Raw genomic sequence first — 20,251 nt, 5'->3', positions numbered from 1 at the left:
ACCCAGAATGCCCTGCTTTTGATCCTTTGACTTGGTGGTGGCTTGGAGCCGTCGGGTGGCGCTCTCTTAGTTGCCCAAAGTTCCTTGCTTGATAGCGGTCGGTACCATGGCTGCTGCCGGCGCTGCGTATCCCCGCCTGAGCCCAAGGAGACGGCCTGAAAATATCCTGGTTCGGGTTCGGAGGGGGCAGCTGACGGGGTGCGGCCTCACCCGGGGATCCCAGGTACTGGAGCTGGCACCCGAGAGCCCCCTGTCTGTTTGTGTCTATGCGTCGCTCTACTGCCTGGGGCTCTCAGCCAAGGCCTGTCTTTCTGGGGCTTTGTGTATTGTTTATATAATCTATCCCCTCTATAGCTTCTATCTGTCTATTCCCATCCCCTGTGTGTCCCTGTCTGTCACTTACCTGCCTCTACCTCTCTCTGCTTCTCTGTATCGACTGGCTTCCTTATTTATATGGACTTGCACTCTCCTGCTTCTCTGTATACAGGGTCTGTAACCACCAGGAGGGGCCTTCCAGCTGCTGATAAAGTTACCTCTCAAATCCCACTTCTGTAGTATAAAAACAGCTGGAGGGTGGCTTCTTGTATATCTGTGAGCTCCATCACTCCCCCAGATGTGGCCCCCATCCTTTCAACAGTGGCCACTTCCCACAGATTTCTACCTCGTATGTTGGCTAGGGTTGCCACCTTTTCTGGAAAAAAAAATGCAGGCCTTCCTATATCCTTGCAGTTTTTTTCCTATTAATAACATTGGTATCAAGAAACATATTTTCCCAGCCAGGTGGCAACCCTGATTGTTGCTTCCGTCTTTCCCTCTGTGTAGTGGTCCAGGTATCCGGCCAGGTTGTGATAACATTATTATATATAGAGGTCTGTGGAACTTATCTGCTGACTAGCAGGGCAATGCCTGGGCATCTGAGACACATTGATGCGTCTATATGTCTTTCCCCCATCTTTCAGTTACCTGTCTGTCAAATCTGTATATTTGTCCCTTAAAGGAGAAGAAAACCCTTTTGCAAAAAAAACCCATACCCCCCACCCCAGGTAGACCCTCCTCCCCCCAGGCTAACTAACCCCCGGGGAAATGCCCCATACTCCATACTTACCCCATGGCGCAGATTCTTCCAGCGGAGTTCCATGCATCCATCATCTGCATCATCGGTAAGCTGAATGGGAGATCTGCAATTTCCGTGTAATTCCGCGCATGCGCAGTTGTTCCTGCTGTGCATACGCAGAAATACGGATCTCGCAGTCAGCTTACAGAGGATTCGGAAGATGGATGCGTGGAACTCCGCTGGAAGAATCTGCGCCGAGGTGTAAGTATGGAGTATGGGGCATTTCCCAGGGGAGTAGTTAGCGTGGAGGGAGGGGGGTCTATGTGGGGTGGGGGTACGGGTTTTTTTGCCGACAGGTTGAATTCTCCTTTAAGGTGGGCATATCTCCCAATCTGCCACTAACCTTGAGTTTAAATAAAGCATGAAAAGAACAGATCAGACGATGTTCTGCCCCACAGCAATCGTACGAAAGTTCTGTCCGACAAAGCTGGTGACAGTCTCCCACTGAAAATCATCAGATCGGCAATACACGCAGAGATATTATCGGCAGCCGACAGAAATTTTCTAACTTGTCCGATTGACTGAACGATCGCCATGGCATGAAGAATGTTGGGAGACTCCACGCACGGCCCAAAAAATCATACAAATCAAGGATTCGTACGATTATATCTGTACGTCTATGGCCAGCTTTACTATCAGCTGGATCGTTTGTCTGTCTGGCCCTGTCTATTTTACATTTTCAATATATAGATATATTTTTGTAACATCTCCGTGTATGTTGTGTCCTGGTCTGTATCTGTTTCCAGGCTCTGTGTCTGTCTGTAAATCTGCAACATCAACTATTGCTGTGTCTTCACGTTACTACAAAAATGTGCAGATTGATGTTTGCCGAAGAGGTTTTTTTTATTATATGCTTTATAGATTGCGAGGCTTGTTTGTTACTCTCATTTTCAGTTTCACAATAAGGCTCTTTATTTCATTTTGTGTTGTCTTTTTGAGTATTTGTTAGTCAGTTGTCTTGGTTTTGGGCAGGGTTTGTTTGCATGTGTCCTTATGTGTGGATTTTATTTTATAAAGTCTCAGGGTTACGGTTTTCCAAGTAATAATAGATGCATATTGCAATTACATTGTGTTTGAATAAAAGGAAGAAGGCAGTGCCAGATAGATGGCAGATGCTCAAACTACACTTAGGCCCAAATATATTAATATTGGCTACTCTTATCAAGCTTAACTGACATGCAGTGTTTCTAGTGGGGCAAAACATATTCAAGTTGTAGTGCAGGCTGTCCCTTGGGGAAACAACAGAGCCTGATCTTGCCTGCTGCTATATGCATGACCCATCAACAGATGAAAGTTAAAAAGGGTTACAGATACCCATTGGCCTCATATGACAGAAGCTGTGGCGTGCAGCAGAAAGGGGTTTGGATCCACGAGAGGGAAATGTTATTCTGCCTTATGGTGGGGCTTTACAGACTACGTGCGGTACAATTTTGGTATCTAATATGCAAAAAGGGCATTAGGAAACCAGAAAAAGTACAGCGTAGGGTAACTCAACTCATAAAGAGAATGGAGGATCTAGTAAAGAAAATAAGATGATCAGTTTAGGATTGTTTGCATTGGAGAACTGAAGGGTATGGTTACTATGTGTAAATATTTGCTAATCATTCAACATTTTTTTTTAAAGACTTTTCATTAGTAATTCTTCTAGGGCAAGTAATTTTTTTTCCCCCTTTTACCCCTTCCTTCTCTCTCTTTTTGAATCAGATATTAGTCTTAGGGTAGGCAAATCACCCCTCCCTGTGTGCACTCACTACTGATGCACTATAAATGCATCAGTTTGTGGTAGATGCTGGTGATGTCAGGGAGTGGCGCTTCAGCTGTTGCACGGTTATTGCACCCCTTTGTATTTTTGTAATTGGTTTAGTAACCAATGTATCATATCCTATTATTTTGATTATACCTGTATTTGTGGCTGCGCTTACTTCCAGTATGTTCCTCGCAACATGAAAAAAAAGATGGAAACAGAGGAAAGAACACTACAATAAGATGTGCCACATTTACTCCGTGAATGAATGGATATGCCTTTTCATCCTCTCAGTACAACCTGTTAAAGATTTTCTGATCATTGCAGATTACAAGAGCACTGCTGAAAGAATGGGAGAGGAAGGCCAAATGGAATGGTATCCCACTGCTCTTGCACAAACTGTATAAGTGCAGCCAGCCTAACAGTGACTTCTCACAGTGCCAGAGCATATTAAAGGTAAGTGCTTGGCTGTGTTAAAGGAGAACTAAAGTCTTGAATAATATCTATATAAATATGTACATGTATATGTACTGAATATACTGTACCAGATACAGCAGCCCTATTCCAGTAATTATCCATGTCACTGCAGCTCCTCCGTTTCTGATGTTTGACCAATTTTATATGCCATTGGTACTGCACATTGTTAGTGTGTACTCTAGACTGCTTAGGGGCCATCCATAGTCATCAAAATATTAGTACAGGGGTGCCCAAAAAGTACATCGGGATCTACCAGTAGACTTTTAGCTGATGATCAGTAGATCTCAGGACACTGTCAACAAACAGCTTGTCTAAATCACCCTCCTGTTTTATGCCTTTCATTCAGATAATTATTATGATATAAGGTTACATAAGAAATAATTGTTTTTTAAATATAGTAATATAAATTCTCTTATAAATCAATATAATATTTAAGTAATATTTTCCATGGAACAGAATGCTAACAGTGATATTATGGATATAGATCATAATGGGACAACATCGCTAAAAGTAGACCCTGTATTAGTGGAAAGTGTGGTTGCATCTGTTATAGAGCAATAAAGCAGCAGCACTCCGGTATTATATGAAAAACTTTATTTAAGGCAACGTTTCAGGCTACTCTTGCCCTTTATCAAGCCTTTAATTAACAATATCAAAGGAAAAGGAGCGGCCATCGGTGATCACTTCCATATTACCCATAATGCACAGTGAGACATTTGAATGTCTTGTACAATAATCCATAAAGGATACAATGAAGCATGTCATAAAATTGTGAAAGACGTAACAATATCATTTAAAGGTAGTGAGAAACATTGTAACAATAAATAATTGGAAATTATATAACAATATCATTTAAAAGTAATCCATGCCTTACTTTAATGTCTTTATATTAAAAATCTTGAAAGCTTTTCTTTTCTGGCTCAGATGCTGAATTCAGGGGGCAAACACCGCAGAACTACTCTGGATCTGGAGCTTCCATATCTTTAAATCTTACTGTCCTAAAATATTATAGACAAAAGGGTATCAGTAGTGTCATAGACACTGATACTAGAATTTAAGACTTTTTCCTATTACTTTCTATTTTCAATGTGTAACTGTTTTTATAATATTGAAGTATAACTTTCCTTTTCACTTTCTAAAACAGCTCTTGCAGGGGAGACACCAGCTCTGTAACTATTATAAATTGATACATTTAGTTGATACATTTATCTTTGTCTCTGCTGAGCAGAATCTCTGGGTTTTGTTACAGGCTGCTGATAGAGTTGATACAATAGTTGCTAATACGCCAGAGATGCTGCTGAGAAATGTATCAGCTAAATGTAACAGTTAAGAGCCTGCCCCTGAATTACTGAGCTGCCAGACTGAAACACCAGACAGAAACTTTCAACTTTAAATTTAGATTATAGAAAAACTGTAAAAAATAAAAGGATTGAAAGTGATTGAAAAAAAGTCTTTCTGACGAATAATCTGAAAACAATTGAACTGAAAAAGGTTTTTGGAAGGTGAACACCCCCCTTTAAAGGGGACCTGTCACCTGAAAATAATATTCCAAATCCTATTTTATCACATTAGGCAAGCAAAATAAACTTTATTTACACTGTATAAAGTATTTGAATATTGTTTCCTTCAGTCTGGGAATTCATAATTATAGCAGAATCTGATGTCCATTCCAATGCACTGGTTACACAATTAAATGGTAAAGAGAGCGGTGGAACGTGGGCAGAGCAGTGACATCTAGTAAGTGCTGAATGGAAAGTGAAAGTAATTGTCTGCCCCGCCTCTGTGCCTAGGCATAGAGGAGGGGCAGGCAATATTCGATTGACAGCTGAGATTTTTAAACGAGTTTACAACAGCTACTAATACATTAATAAAAAAAAAAGAATTTAGATTTCATGTTTAATTTGAAAAGGACTTTTATTATACAGATTTGTATGTCTAGATGACAGGTCCACTTTAATCAGTTCTTGAATTCTGCCTCTGAATACTGTTTTGTATGCTGTCGAGTATGGATTAATTCTAAAGGGCTGCGGTTATTTTGAGCTGGTACCGAAAATTGAGTGTAGCATTTCCAGCCTAATTCTTTTGCTGAGTTTTAGTCATTTTTTAATCATAGGATACAAGTTTGATGGTGGTCCACCCCCTTCCTTTCATGCTTGGAGTGGAAGCGGTCTTCACCCTTACCATGGAGTACTCATGGTTTTTTCCCTTTCCTCCCAAACAGGAAATTTCTCCTCTTCTTTCCATGGAAGCAATGGCAATCGTGACTGATGACAAGAAGCCAAATCCCGAGCTCCCATACCCCAACACCTACACATTTGATTTGTTCGGTGGAGTAGATGTAAGTATACCCGTTGTAAATAATGCAGCTGTAACATGGTAAAAACCACAGCGACTTCACACAAAAGTAGGACCCCAGGACTCCCCAGAGTATGAACTGCAAGGAAGTTAAAGGAATCTGTTTAGTAAACACTAGAGAGTGGATGATTGCTCCTGTGGATAAGACAAATTAGCTGGGTAAAATTGGCATAAAACTGACAACAATAAATAAGTTTAATTAGGGCATGCAACTTTCTGGGGTTTATATGTAACTGGGTCATGCCTTTTTAAAAGTTTACAGTCATAAATTGTCTAGTAGGCAGTGTTACATGACTAACAGGAACTACAAATGTTACCCACCCATGGTATTATGTGAGAGACATGAGTACTGCAGAATTCACTGACTCAATGGAAGTAGTAACCCCTTAGATGGATTATACGGCTTTACTTGAGCACCACTTTCAAGTCTCTGTCTTGCACCTTTATACTGTGGCAATGTGGTCCCCAGTGCTTAGTAATATGAAAAAGTTTGGGAACCCCTCTCAGCCTGCATAATAATTTACTCCACTTTCAGCAAAAAAGATATCAGTGGTATGTCTTTCAATTCCCAGGAACATCTGAGTACTGGGGTATTTAAGGTGGCCAATTGCAAGTTGTGCTTCTGTTTGACGCTCCTCTGAAGAGTGACAGCATGAGATCCTCAAAGCAACTCTCAAAAGATCTGAAAACAAAGATTGTTCAGTATCATGGTTTAGGAGAAGGCTACAAAAAGCTATCTCAGAGGTTTAAACTGTCCGTTTCAACTGAAAGGAATGTAATGAGGACATGGAAGGTCACAGTTGCTGTAAAACCCAGGTCTGACAGGCCAAGAAAAATACAGGAGCAGTATATGCGGAGGATTGTGAGAATGGTTACAGACAACCCAAAAATCACCTCCAAAGACCTGCAAGAACATCTTGCTGCAGATGGTGTATCTGTGCATCGTTCTACAATTCAGCGCAATTTGCACAAAGAACATCTGTATATCAGGGTGATGAGAAAGAAGCCCTTTCTGCACTCACGCCACAAATAGTCGCTTGTTGCATGCAAAAGCTCATTTAGACAAGCCACAGTCATTGGAACAAAGTGCTTTGGACGGATCAGACAAAAAATAAGTTATTTGGTCATAACAAAAAGCTCTTTGAATGGCGGAAGAAGAACACTGCATTCCAAGAAAAGGGCCTGCTACCTATTGTCAAATTTGGCGGAGGTTCCATCATGCTGTGGGGCTGTGTGGCTAGTTCAGGGACTGGGGCCCTTGTTAAAGTTGAGGGTCGGATAAATTCAACCCAATATGCACAAATTCTTCAGGATAATGTTCAAGCTTCAGTTACAAAGTTGAAGTTACTCAGGGGTTGGATATACAAGACAATGACCCTAAACACACTTGGAAATCTACAAAGGCATTTATGCAGAGGGAGAAGTACAATATTCTGGAATGTCCGTCACAGTCTTGAATATCCTGGAAAATCTATAGGATGATTTGAAGCAGGCTGTCAATGCTCGGCAGCCATCACATTTAACTGAACTTGAGAGATTTTGTATGAACGAATGGTCAAAAATACCACCATCCAGAATCATCATCAAATTCTATAGGAGGCATCTAAAGGCTTACATTTGCAAAAGGAGTCTCTACTAAGTATTGATGTAATATCTGTGTTGGGGTGCCCACATTTATATACCTGTCTAAGTTTGTTATGATGCATATTCGATGTTTTCTGTTAATCCAATAAACTTTGACTTTGCTGAAATACTGTTTCCATAAGGCATGTTCTATATTAAAAGGAAGATGCAACTTTGAAAGCTCAGCCAATGATAAACAAAACTACAAAGAATTAAGAGGGTTTTGACTGTTTAGCTAACTAAATAACCTATAACAAAACTGCATTGACAAAATTCTATTTCCTTACAGCTCCTTGTAGAGATCCTCATGAGACCGAGCCTTTTCCCACAGAAGAAGAAACAGAAAAGTGAGTACAAGCCCTCTGCATTAGCTTACTATTGTCTTTTCACCTTCTTTACCCATGATTGCACCTCTCTTTATGTAACCCCTTGAGTTTCTACATTTGTCAACCTGTAAGGTCAATGACCGGAACCCTATTAATGTGTCTTCCTTCTCATTTTCAGTCAGCGATGAATTGATCAAGGACTGTTTAAGTATCCTCTACAACACTTGTATATGTGTAAGTCTGGTATTAGTCATTTGCTCTTATTCCTGTCCCATAGTCTTGCAAACTAAATTTGTGTGTGTTATATAAAGGTTTCACTTGTCTGTATATAAGGATGTTTGTGTGTTCCCTGTTTTGGGGCCGAACCCTCATAGATCTAATTACATTATCAGGGTGATGGTATAGTGTGTATGTTTGTGCTTTGACTTCAGCTACCTGATCTCCTTACATGTTTGCTTTGTGTCCCTGGGCACCTGCTACCTGCTCTAAAAAACTCACCAGCAGAACTCTCATTCAATTCAGAGTTAATTACGATTATGTAACATCTCCCTTGCCAGTTAATTCCACTAGGCTTATGCACAATCACAGGCCAGTATAAATGCTAATAACATTATTGGATTCATATAAAGCTCACTGCATGTTGTTTATCCATCTCCGTTGTGCCGTGAATAACTGCCTGCTGGCTCTCATGTTTTGGGCTATCAGACCAATAATAACCTAAATATGTATTACTATTGTACTGCACTCACACTTTCTAAATGGCAATGAATGATAGATGATTGTAATGATGTCAATAAATAGTGTATGTGTAATGTTTCCCCAATCTCACCATTGATAGATGAATTCATTAAGTTGATGATATTTGTTTTTCCATTGGTGATATCCCGACGTTCCCTTTAGACTGAAGGTGTTACAAAGAGACTGGCGGAGCGAAACGACTTTGTGCTCTTTTTATTTACATTAATGACAAACAAGAAGACTTTCCTGCAAACGGCTACTCTCATTGAAGACATCCTAGGAGTCAAAAAGGTTGAGTATTGATTTACTACTGGTCGTAGATGTGCATTATAATGAACTGCCATGTGAGTCTGGCTTTCAACAAATTTGCCCGTAGTGCAGTTTGGTGTGTTACAAGACCCTGTCCCTTGTGCTACAGACGGACAGACAGGTCTGTTGTGTGTCATAGTGCCCAATGATGGGAATGTCATAGCCCGTTCTGAATTTAAAGGGGACATGTAGAATACATGAAAAAACATAATTTTGTAGTCAATTATAAGTAATATATGGTGTTGCTTTTACATGGTGCTAAAAATTAATATTATCTTTAAAATATTAGAACTCCCTATAGATGTTCTCTGGTCCCTGTTTCAAATGAGGGGTTGGCATGCCCCAACGGACCCTGCCAGAAGCACAGTAGGAGGGGAGCACAGCCCTGCAGTCACACAGGCTTCAGTTCCCTATCAGGTCCTGCTAGCTGCTGATTGGTTTCTATCATACAGTGCAGTGAGCTGAGAGCCGCCTGCTCCCTTGCACAGCCTGGGAATTCAGGGAGCAGGAAGTGGATGAGGAGGGAGAGATTATTAGGGTTTTTGCAGAAATATTTAATAAATCAGCCTGAAATACTACTTTTTTAAGCACAATTCTTCTTTATCTATTATTTTTACACCAAATGTCTCCTTTTAAGCTTCTTGGACAAAACGTCGCTGCTGCTAATGTATACTGTACGATCAAAGAGAGAAATTAATTTGCCACTTGGGCTGCCAAATGTTATGCACCCCCAAGTGATTGTATTTACTTACCTGACACCATGGGCCAGTGCTGCTATCAGCAGAAAACTACACTGGCCCAGCGAACACCAAGGAGCAATCCTCTTCCTGCTTTTTCACTCTTCAAATTTCTTGAAAGTTTGCCTTTTTCTCTGCACAGCCGTGAGAAGATAGAAGAAGCAGGACATTTGGCACCCCAAGTGGCAAATGACTTTCCTTCTTTAATGCAGCCCTGTATTAAATTGCTAACCAATACCCAGCTGTTTGAAGGTAACAATTTCCCGTGTTCCTCTATGCACAGGAAATGATTCAGCTGGAGGACATTCCTAACCTGAGCAGCCTGGTGTCCAGCTTTGATCAGCAGCAGCTGGCAAACTTCTGCCGGATCCTCTCCGTGACCATATCTGAGCTGGACACTGGCAACGATGATAAATACACCCTCCTTGCCAAAGATGCACAGCAGAAGAAGAGCCAGAACCCTTCCCGAGCAGAATTAAATCAAGGTGAATTATTTGCCATCTTGTAAATCATTCCACCCTTGTCTATTATTTTATGGTACTATTATAAATGTATGCTATTGTATATTTTTTTATTTTGGATTTCCCCATATTCCCCGTATTTTAAGAGTAATCCTATTGCTCTTCAGCGCCTGTTCTCTAGTCTATAAAATGCAAGCTTGGTCAGCATTGGCCACTGTAACTTAATTATGAACCCAGTATTTTTCGTTAGTTGTCCTTTTAAATACTGGGGCAGCATTTCTTGGTTAAGTAAAGGGGAGATCTTGCTAATTTGTTTGTTTTGCCAGTGATTTTCTCTATAAAGGTTTGCCTTGTAATATCCCTTGAGGATATGTTTCAGCTCCAGTCCACATCACTCGCTTTTGTCTTTCCCAGCCACACTGTTAAATATCCCAGGCTTTATCGAGAGGCTATGCAAACTTGCCACCCGGAAGGTTTCGGAGTCCACAGGCACAACCAGCTTTCTGCAGGAGCTGGAAGAGTGGTACACGTGGCTAGACAATGCGTTGGTTCTGGATGCACTAATGCGAGTGGCTAATGAAGAAAACGAACAGAGCGGAGCAGGTATCTGCCGACATGTGGACTCCCTGGCAATGGGAAGATACTTTGTTTCTATGGTTGGGCCATTGTTTGTGAAGTCCAGAATAGAGAGACACTCAGTAGAAAGGAAAAACTCAAGTCCAATTTGCAAGGCTGCATATGTTAACTTTATCAGTGCTAACCACAAAATAACATGTTCAAGCAGAAAAAGATCTGTTTGCCTTGTTTAACTTTAATTCTCTGTTGATATCCGCTGTTGTACTGTAAAAGACAGTAGAGAGATATATGAACTTAAAACTTGGAATTCTTGGTACTAATGAACAAAAGATTCCGCTTCACCATGAAGCGCAACTATGGCATCGATAGATCCAATCTTGTGCATATTACTATTTCTAGGTTAATGCATATTGCGTGTACTAACCTCTAAATGCTGTGTCTTGCCTATCCTGCTACAGGACAAGGTACTCCAACATTATAAGACACCATTACATTTTGCTGGCAAGTTTTAAAGAGTGTCGTTTGCTGTATTTTATACTGAAGTTGGTAGTTTCCCTCATTTGTGCGCTTGGTCCCCCTTATAGAATCATCAGATGAGAACAGCCTGGCCAATCCTTCTGCTAGGACCCAGCTTCCCCAGTCCATGAAGATTATGCATGAGATCATGTACAAAGTTGAAGTTCTCTATGTTCTGTGTGTCTTACTGATGGGGCGACAGAGGAATCAGGTCAGTGCCCATTTGAGTTTCTGTGTACATTCTATAGTACATGCAGCTCCTGCAAAACTGGTTGCGCCAGTTAATGTTGCTAATGTTGGAATTCAATAGATTACCCTCTGTTTATATGGTCCTCCCAGCAGCTGACAGTCTATAAACATGATGTATGTAGTTCCTCCTAAAGCATGTCATGGCTATATCATTGTCATAATCTAACAAATGCCCCATGTTGTGATATCACCAGGGCTGTATATCCAGGGATATACAGGGAAAGTACTTTCAAATTGCTGCAGAGAAATCACTAGTTTCCAGTAAAAAATATGACCATTAAAGGGATACTGTCATGGGAAAAATTTTTTTTCAAAATGAATGAGTTAATAGTGCTGCTCCAGCAGAAGTCTGCACTGAAATCCGTTTCTCAAAAGAGCAAACAGATTTTTTTATATTCAATTTTAAAATCTGACATGGGGCTAGACATATTGTCAATTTCCCAGCTGCCCCAAGTCATGTGACTTGTGCTCTGAAAACTTCAATCACTCTTTACTGCTGTACTGCAAGTTGGAGTGATATCACCCTCTCCCTCCCCCCCAGCAGCCAAACAAAAGAACAATGGGAAGGTAACCAGATAGCTCCCTAACACAAGATAACAGCTGCCTGGTAGATCTAAGAACAACACTCAATAGTAAAAACCCATGTCCCACTGAGACACATTCAGTTACATTGAGAAGGAAAAACAGCAGCCTGCCAGAAAGCATTTCTCTCCTAAAGTGCAGGCACAAGTCACATGACCAAGGGCAGCTGGGAAATTGACAATATGTCTAGCCCCATGTCAGATTTCAAAATTGAATATAAAAAAATCTGTTTGCTCTTTTAAGAAATGGATTTCAGTGCAGAATTCTGCTGGAGTAGCACTATTAACTGATGTGTTTTTAAAAAAAAAAAAAAACATGTTTTCCGATGACAGGATCCCTTTAACATTACGGTGTGAGATGGTTTACCATGGGAACTTTTCTCTTAACAATTACCCAACATCTCTTTGGCCGAGCTTTCTTTAATTACCACAGTGTCCTCTTGGTAGACCCAACAGGATCTGAAAAAAAACCTTTAAATAGTACCTTGTTCATGTCTTTCTTTAGCACATTTTAATATCTAACATTTACCTGGATGACCTCTTTTCAATCACAGAGCCTCACTGCAGTGTTTTGTCTCAAACCTGTTGCTGCAAACACAACAAAAAGTTTTTCTTGACCCATGCAGGTCCATAAAATGATAGCAGAGTTCAAGCTGATTCCAGGCCTCAATAATCTTTTCGACAAATTAATCTGGCGGAAACCTTCTGCCTCCACTTTAGTTCTTCATGGACACAACCAGAATTGTGACTGCAGCCCAGTAAGTGATGGTGTTTAGTTCTGTCCGTTCGTATTTGTCCAATGGTTCCACGCTGCCCTTTGCTGGTTGTTTACTGGGGCAGCGGTATTTACCTTCTAGCTATCAACTTGTGGGATTGCCTGTGGGTTGTAGTTCAGCAGCAGCTTAGGTTGAAATCTGTGTCTACGAGTATGGCCCATTGCAGAAGATCTGCTCTTCATAGACTTGGGCCTTGCCTTCATAGCAAGCAAATGACATATCGGGCTCCCTCCATCTGGTGCAGATCTAGTTCAAATATTCTCTTAAAGGAGAGAAGCCAACTATCCATTTCAACTGTTGAATCTTCCATGGAAAATACGATTTCCTGTTATTTATGTTGCCATGTTACTTTCTTCACAGGATATTTCCTTAAAGATACAGTTCTTACGGCTTCTTCAGAGCTTCAGTGACCACCACGAGTAAGTGTCTTTCAGGTGTTTAAACGTTAGTTTAGTTGCAGTGGACAGTGCTTCATTCTCCCCAGTGTATTATGTGCACATTAAATTGCAGCCTCACAGACTATACAGCTATTGCTTAATCCTTGCCAAGACTTGCTGTATAATTTGTGCTGCACCCTGTTGTGGCCTTTTTTTTTTTATTGTGTGCAGATGTAGGAGCAGTTGGTTTGCAACCTGGTCCAAAATTAAACTTAATATAGCAATGAATTAATTTAAACTACAATGGAACCTCATGCCCTGATTTAAGTTTTCACTTATTTTACATTGTTGTTTAATGGTCCCATATATATATTATGCATAATACATTTCCCTGATTTTACACCTTTTTTTTTTTTCTTGTCCCCTGAAAAACATAAAATGGGGGTTCTACTGTATTTATGTGGTCGTTTCCGCTTTTTAACAAATGCATTGTGTTTCAGGAACAAGTATCTACTTCTTAACAGCCAAGAGTTAAATGAACTGAGCGCCATATCGCTTAAAGCCAATATTCCGGAAGTAGAAGCTGTGGCCAACACAGACAGGTAGGAGCTCAGTACTAGAAGAAAAGACGTTCAGACTACGCACAGCACCTAATCCAAGCTCTTTGTGAGAAGGCCAATATCATAATGTTACCTGTCTCTCAATTTTCATTTCAGGAGCTTAGTTTGTGATGGGAAGAAAGGCTTGTTAACCCGGTTACTGCAGGTGATGAAGAAGGAGCCAGCAGAATCGTCCTTCAGGTGTGTTCTGTGTGACTGGTTCCTCTTGTCTGTGCTATATGGAGTAAAAAAGTAAAATAGACCCTGTTCTGGAACTTGTGTAGCGCTTTCTAAAGGGTCCAGTAACAACCACAGAAGGAAAATATTGTATGTTATATTAACTATGTCCATGCTGGCAGCTAGTTAATTGATTTGTGCCTTGAGTTGCCATTTAAACAAACACACATACTGCACTTAGCCTCAATTTACTTCTGCCTTTAGGTTCTGGCAGGCTCGGGCAGTGGAAAGCTTCCTCCGTGGGGTGACGTCCTATGCTGATCAGATGTTCCTTCTAAAGAGAGGGCTTTTAGAGGTAAGTAAGTCAGCTCAGCAAATATCTCTCTCTTGATTTTGTAGCTTGGGGTGTGTATCATTGACCTGGATCTTACCGGGATGTTTTGTTTCAGCACATTTTATACTGCATTGTCGATAGTGAATGTAAGTCTCGGGATGTTCTTCAGAGCTACTTTGACCTTCTTGGGGAATTGATGAAATTCAACATTGACGCTTTCAAGAGATTCAACAAATACATTAATACAGATGAAAAAGTAAGACCATGGCATTTACCGTGCAGTTTTCTGATATGGGCAGAGTGTATACTTCTGGGCCCTTACTGCCAGTTATGGTTATACTTGTTACTATTATAATGCAGCACTCAAGTCAGGTGAAGTTAGGCAATATTTTTGGCAGTGCCTTGTATTGTATTGAAATGGCCTCCCACTTGAGCAGCATTCGTCATAAGTGTGTTGTTTGCTTGATGATGTTTATAGCCGTAACAACTTTGTATCTCCTAGCTGGCATATATGCCTTGATCAGAAACAGTCCTCCTGGCAATCAGACCATAGCTAATGTATGAAAATTTTCGTATATCCTGCATTATTATGCATTCAGAAGCAAATGTCTAATAATCCATATTTTTGATACATGGTAATGCTCTAATTGGTCACCTATAGTCAGGGCTTTTGTAACATACTTGCCCGAGCTAGCTAGCTACAACCTGTTATATAGGATGCAGCAGAGAAGAGCGGCAAGTCTGGCAGCTAAATCTGTTTCAGGTGTCATTCAAGGTCATATTCCTAAAACTGCGCCTGACCATATTATGTCTCGGCTGCTGACACAAACCTGAACCATTTTCATTTCTGTCTCAGTTCCAGATTTTCCTTAATCAAATTAACAGCTCTCTAGTCGATTCCAACATGTTGGTGCGATGCATTGCTCTGTCTCTGGACCGGTTTGAGAATCAGTCAGATGATATTAAAGGTGAGCAGGATGCCCCCGTGGGTTCCTTATTCTCACTTATTTAGGGCATTGTCCTACTTGGTGGTTCCTTTATACTGCACGCTGCATCAACATCCCGGTGGGGAATTCTGCATAAGAACTGCACTAGTTCCAGTTAGGGGCAGCTACACTAATCTGTTGGAAAGGAAGCAGCTCAAATTAATATACATGTATAAAGACAGTGAACTAAAAATGTGAATTATATAGTGAATAAAGTACCCCCTATTGTAAAATATATAGTGAATAAAGTACCCCCTCTTGTAAAATATAAGGATATTATAATTTACCGAGAAGTTTCATGACCATATAAAAACACGAGGCCGAAGGCCGAGTGGTTTTTATACAGGTCATGGAACTCCGAGGTAACTTCTAATATTCTCATATTTTGCAACTGGGGGTACTTTATTTATTATAATACACAAATTTAAGTGAGTCATGTGACAGAAATGACATCAGAACTCACCGTTTATAACTGATGACATCAGAACTCACCGTTTATAAGGATATCATTTACAGGATATTCATGGCTTTTGTGTATTATAAGGATATTATAAGTTACCGAGGAGTTTCATGACCATATAAAAACACGAGGCCAAAGGTCAAGTGTTTTTATACAGGTCATGGAACTCCGAGGTGACTTCTAATATCCTCATATTTTGCAACATGGGCTACTTTTTTTACTATAATACACAAGTTTCGGTGAGTCTTGTGACAGAAATGACATCACTACTCACCATTTATAACTGATGACATCAGTACTCACGGTTTATAAGGATATCATTTACAAGATATTCATAGCTTTTGTGTATTATATGTAAATAAAATAGTACCCTTGGAGTAAGGCAAATAATTTTCTATTGAGTTGGGTATGGTGCTGTATATTCTGTGTTCTCACCCAGTCTTTCCTCCACCAGTTGCAGAAGTGCTGTCAGAGTGCCGCCTACTGTCTTACATGACTGAGGGCTCCATCCGTATGAACTTCCTTTTCCGGCTAATAAACATTATACACGTGCAGACCTTAACACAGGTAGGGATGAGTGGGATCGGGTTTTTTTTTTATCTTAAAGGGGTGGTTCACCTTTAAGTTAACTTTTAGTATGTAATAAAATGGCTTATTCTTATTCAGTTGGTCTTCATTATTTATTTTTAATTTATTTGCATTCTTCTTCTACACATTTATTGTTTTTGCTACATTTGGGTACTCATCTTTCCATTCAGGCCCCTCTCCTTTTCGTATTCCAGTCTTTCATTTAATTCAATGCATGGTTGCTAGGGTAATTTGGACCCTAGCAAACAGATTGCCATAATGGCAAACTGGAGAGCTGCTGAATAGAAAGCTAAATAACTCAAACCATATATAATAAAAAAAATGAAAACCAATTGCATCATACTAAAAGGTAACTCCAAGGTAAACAACCACTTTAACTTTATTGTTATTAATGTACAGACAACTACTCTTTGCAAAGAGATGCTGATGTATGTGCAAACCCTATCGCCATTCTCTGTGCGGTTTATTTATAATTTTTTTCGGGTGCCATGTATAACTAGCTCAGGTACAGGTACAATACTGGGCTGCTGTTAAAAAATCATATTATCTTTGTATCTACCAGGAGAACGTCAGCTGCCTGAATACAAGTCTTGTCATCTTGATGCTGGCCAGGAGAAAAGGCCGGTTACCCTGTTACCTGCAGAACATCCGCAGCAAGGAGCGCGTCGAAAAATACCCGGGATTCATCCTCAACAACTTCCATAGCCTCCTCCGCTTCTGGCAGCAGCATTACCTCAATAAGGATAAAGACAGCACCTGTTTAGAGAATGTGAGCACCATTTTTACTGTGGGGTATAGAGGAAAACCTCTCATTCGAACACTTTGATTCTACCCAGCCACCATTCCTGTCACCATCTAGCCTTGATAACATTCTAACATAGAGGCTTCTGGGAGTGGAACATGGTGTCTAAATGTCTGTAGGTATACTGTAGATACAATGAACATATTAGTTAAAATTGGGTGGTGATGGTGTTTGGTGCAGGTACAGAATTGTTGTAGCATCGTTTGAATGCAGTGATGGTGATGAAGATGAATCTTAAAGGAGAAGGAAAGCTAGCAAAGCAGTTTATTGCCAATAAATTAGCCACAATAGTGCAAGCTTATTTATTCTGTAGAATGCATTACCATACCTGAGTAAACAGCTCTAGAAGCTCTATCTGTTTGTTTAGGATAGCAGATGCCATATTTGCTTGATTTGACATCACTTCCTGCCTGAGTTTTACTACTCAGTCATAGCTCTGGGCTCAGATTACAGCAGGAGGGAGGGGGAGAGAGGAGTAAACTGAGCATGCTCAAGCCCTAGCCCTGGAGGTTTCTGCTGTAAACAGGAAGTCTGATACAGATGCCAATGTGTACACAATAGAAGGAAAGGAATGCAGTGTTTGACAGAGGTCTCAGAGCAACATTACTTTGAGGGTTTACTGGTGTATTTATATAGACCTTTCTGATAAAGCTTACTTAATTTTAGCCTTTGCTTCTCCTTTAACCTCTCTGATTTTTTTTTCCCCATTTAGAGTTCCTGCATCAGTTTCAGCTACTGGAAAGAGTCTGTATCTGTACTGTTAAGTGCTGACAGGACATCGCCATGTGCCATTGTGAGCTATATTGATGAGGCATATATGGACGTGGACAGAGAGTTGTCTGAAGCCTAACATCTGCGTGGGGTTGTGGACGTCCCAATGTAGGGCAACCAGAGTTGTACTTTGAGGCCATGCAAGTAGTAGTGGCTCTGTCTGTCTGAGTGAACCCCAAGTGCAGCCAACATGGTGTTTTCCTTCTGAAGTGTCAGCGCTAGCACTTGGGTTGCCACTTTTTTAATTCCATTTTTTTTTTTTTTTAAATGCGTGTTTGGAGACTTATCGTTACAGCTTATCCTATAGATCTGTCTAAATTTTTTCAAATACTCCCCTGAGGGGAGTTGGATCTCAATACCCGATACTAAATATCCATCTGGTCTTGGAGACTGTACAGAACCTACTCTTTTAGTGCTGCTTTTTCCTGAGTGAAAGCAGCTTTTAATAAAGACGTAAGCAGTTATTGGAAACCCCATGTAGTGACGTTACTTTCTTCCCAAGAAGGGGGGTTACAGATATAGTGTATGAAAAGTAACTCCAGCAGGGGGCAATAGATACGTTTGTGTTGACTATAACGGCTTTAAATTGGTTTACTGCCCCTAGTTAGACTTGTCTTCTGGAGAGGACAGAATGGGCAATGGACCTGAGGAAGATATTCTGCTAACCAATAGTATCATTAGTCCCTTGTAGTCCATTGGATGGGATTGCAGTTGGTGCTCTGTCTGTTTCACACTGCACCATATTCATCAAGTTCCGCACTTTGAGTTCTGGATAGAGAGGTTGCAGTGGAGAACATTCCATAGGAGTCAATAGAACCGTTAAATATGGAGGAGTCCTATCATGTGACCATTTCCATTGATGATTATGGCCCCATTTATCACCCGGCAAATCATGTGTGTTGAACGTTTATTATCCAGCCTGTGGCTCTACAGCTAAACAGGACAAGGGCCCGTGTTTATTAGCAATGTGTGTTTTATTCTCTGTACAAAAAAGTCAGGGACAGCCCAGTTTCCTTATTCAGGGGCCATTCACTATTTTTTTTTATAGCCCCTCCAGCTACTAGTCCCAATCCCTTGTGAATGGATCTGGCCAGTCACTAATGGGATGAATTCAGTATTTATTAGTGATTGAGCCGAATCCTGTGTTGTGTTTATCCTGAACCAGAGAGAACCCGATGAACTGATCTGTTGATTCTACGCTGCCCGCCCTGCTTTTTATATGTGTTTTATATGTTCTTCTGCAGCGACACTAATCTGTTTTAATGAGAAGTATGTGTGGGTCACACGTTTACCTGCTTTTATTAACCGTGGGATTCCAGATTTTATTTCCAGCCTTGCTGTGTGAATCCTTGCAGCACATTGATCTGTATCATTTTAATTCCCCTCGTTTTAACTGCTGGTTTGTCGTCTTTCTTATACTCGTTAACAGCCAATCGCTCTGCTTGTTGTACAGCGGCTGATAAACGACCTGTTAATGCTTCACCTTTAAATCTAACATCATTTACAATGAATTTTGCCCTTACACTGATGAAATAAACCCTATCTCAATAAACTTAATTCCACTGATAATTCATACTAAATGTCAGTCCTGTCCAATAACATCCAAACAAAATTCCCTAATTGCCGCCAGTAGAGGGAGCCCCTCCCCCTAGCAGATCAGCGCCTTCCCAATAATAGCTATTAACGTCCACAGTGAGTTTGTTTTTTTGTTTTTTTTTTAATTGGGTGATCCCATTCTGTTTAACCCTTTATTCATTTCCCAGCCTTGGAAATATCCTGTTTGTTTGATATAAATATATAGAGAGATTATTCGTGACTTAGAACTGGTGTAAATAAAAAGATGCTTCTAATTTGAGACACTTGTCTTTCGTCTGTACCCACCATGCTGCTCTTCTCGTTCCTATTAATATGGAGGGCAGCCCTAGTTGCCTATAGTGAGCTAGTTAATTTCAATGATCTGATTGGCTCCCCTGAGCACTTGGATGGTGCAGGGACTCCACATGCTGAGTGAATGGTGATAAATTGTAATTCACTCTTGATAGGATGGAGCAATCGGTCTGCCACATAATAGGGCTGGTCCAGATGATGTCAGGGGGTGGGGGCTATGACTTGGCAATTGGCTGATTGCCGTGTCAATCTCTGGGAATCCTGGCCAGCTTTCCTAATACGGAAAAACGTATTCCAGGCAGTTTTGACCCGGACAGCCCTTCAAAAAGAAAAATGGGCTCTCCGAGTCAAAACCAGACAGGTGGCAACCCTAGAGCCACATCTTATGGACTGGCCGGTAACTGCATCCTGAGGTTTGCCCCGTTAGGAACTCTAGAACTTTGCTTGCCTGGAGAGGGTCAATTATTCTTGCATGCCAACAATGAGATTAGAACTTACTGGAGTTGTGACAAGCTGGGCTCTTTGGACCCTACTGCTCACGCTCATTTCATATTGAAGCCAAACCACAGGCTGTGATGTTGATTAACGGGTGGAAAGAGAAGATAAATAGTCTGTTCAGTAGGCCTTCCCTGGTTTAGTAAGATACAAATTCTTTTGCAGAGCCCTCACAGATGTTTTGGGTAGTTAG

General features: G+C 40.7%; 1 protein-coding gene across 2 annotated transcripts; it reads left to right on the top strand.

Moving 5' to 3' along the window:
- The first annotated feature begins 12 nt into the window (after positions 1–12).
- Positions 13–19,531, top strand: trpc4ap.L (transient receptor potential cation channel, subfamily C, member 4 associated protein L homeolog). Of its 2 annotated transcripts, NM_001096374.1 has the most exon segments (19): positions 13–223; positions 3,186–3,314; positions 5,557–5,673; positions 7,603–7,660; positions 7,818–7,873; positions 8,540–8,668; positions 9,707–9,908; positions 10,299–10,487; positions 11,045–11,187; positions 12,433–12,564; positions 12,943–13,001; positions 13,460–13,561; positions 13,676–13,759; positions 14,000–14,090; positions 14,185–14,325; positions 14,926–15,037; positions 15,970–16,082; positions 16,666–16,872; positions 17,618–18,147. In NM_001096374.1, coding segments are annotated over 19 exon segments (2,319 nt in total). In that variant the 5' UTR covers positions 13–106; the 3' UTR covers positions 17,756–18,147.
- Positions 19,532–20,251: the final 720 nt, after the last annotated feature.

This window comes from Xenopus laevis, chromosome 9_10L (assembly GCF_017654675.1).
Source record: "Xenopus laevis strain J_2021 chromosome 9_10L, Xenopus_laevis_v10.1, whole genome shotgun sequence".
NCBI lineage: Eukaryota > Metazoa > Chordata > Amphibia > Anura > Pipidae > Xenopus > Xenopus laevis.
The sequence above is the reverse complement of the archived record's forward strand: the minus strand, read 5'-3'. Positions and strand labels throughout refer to the sequence as shown.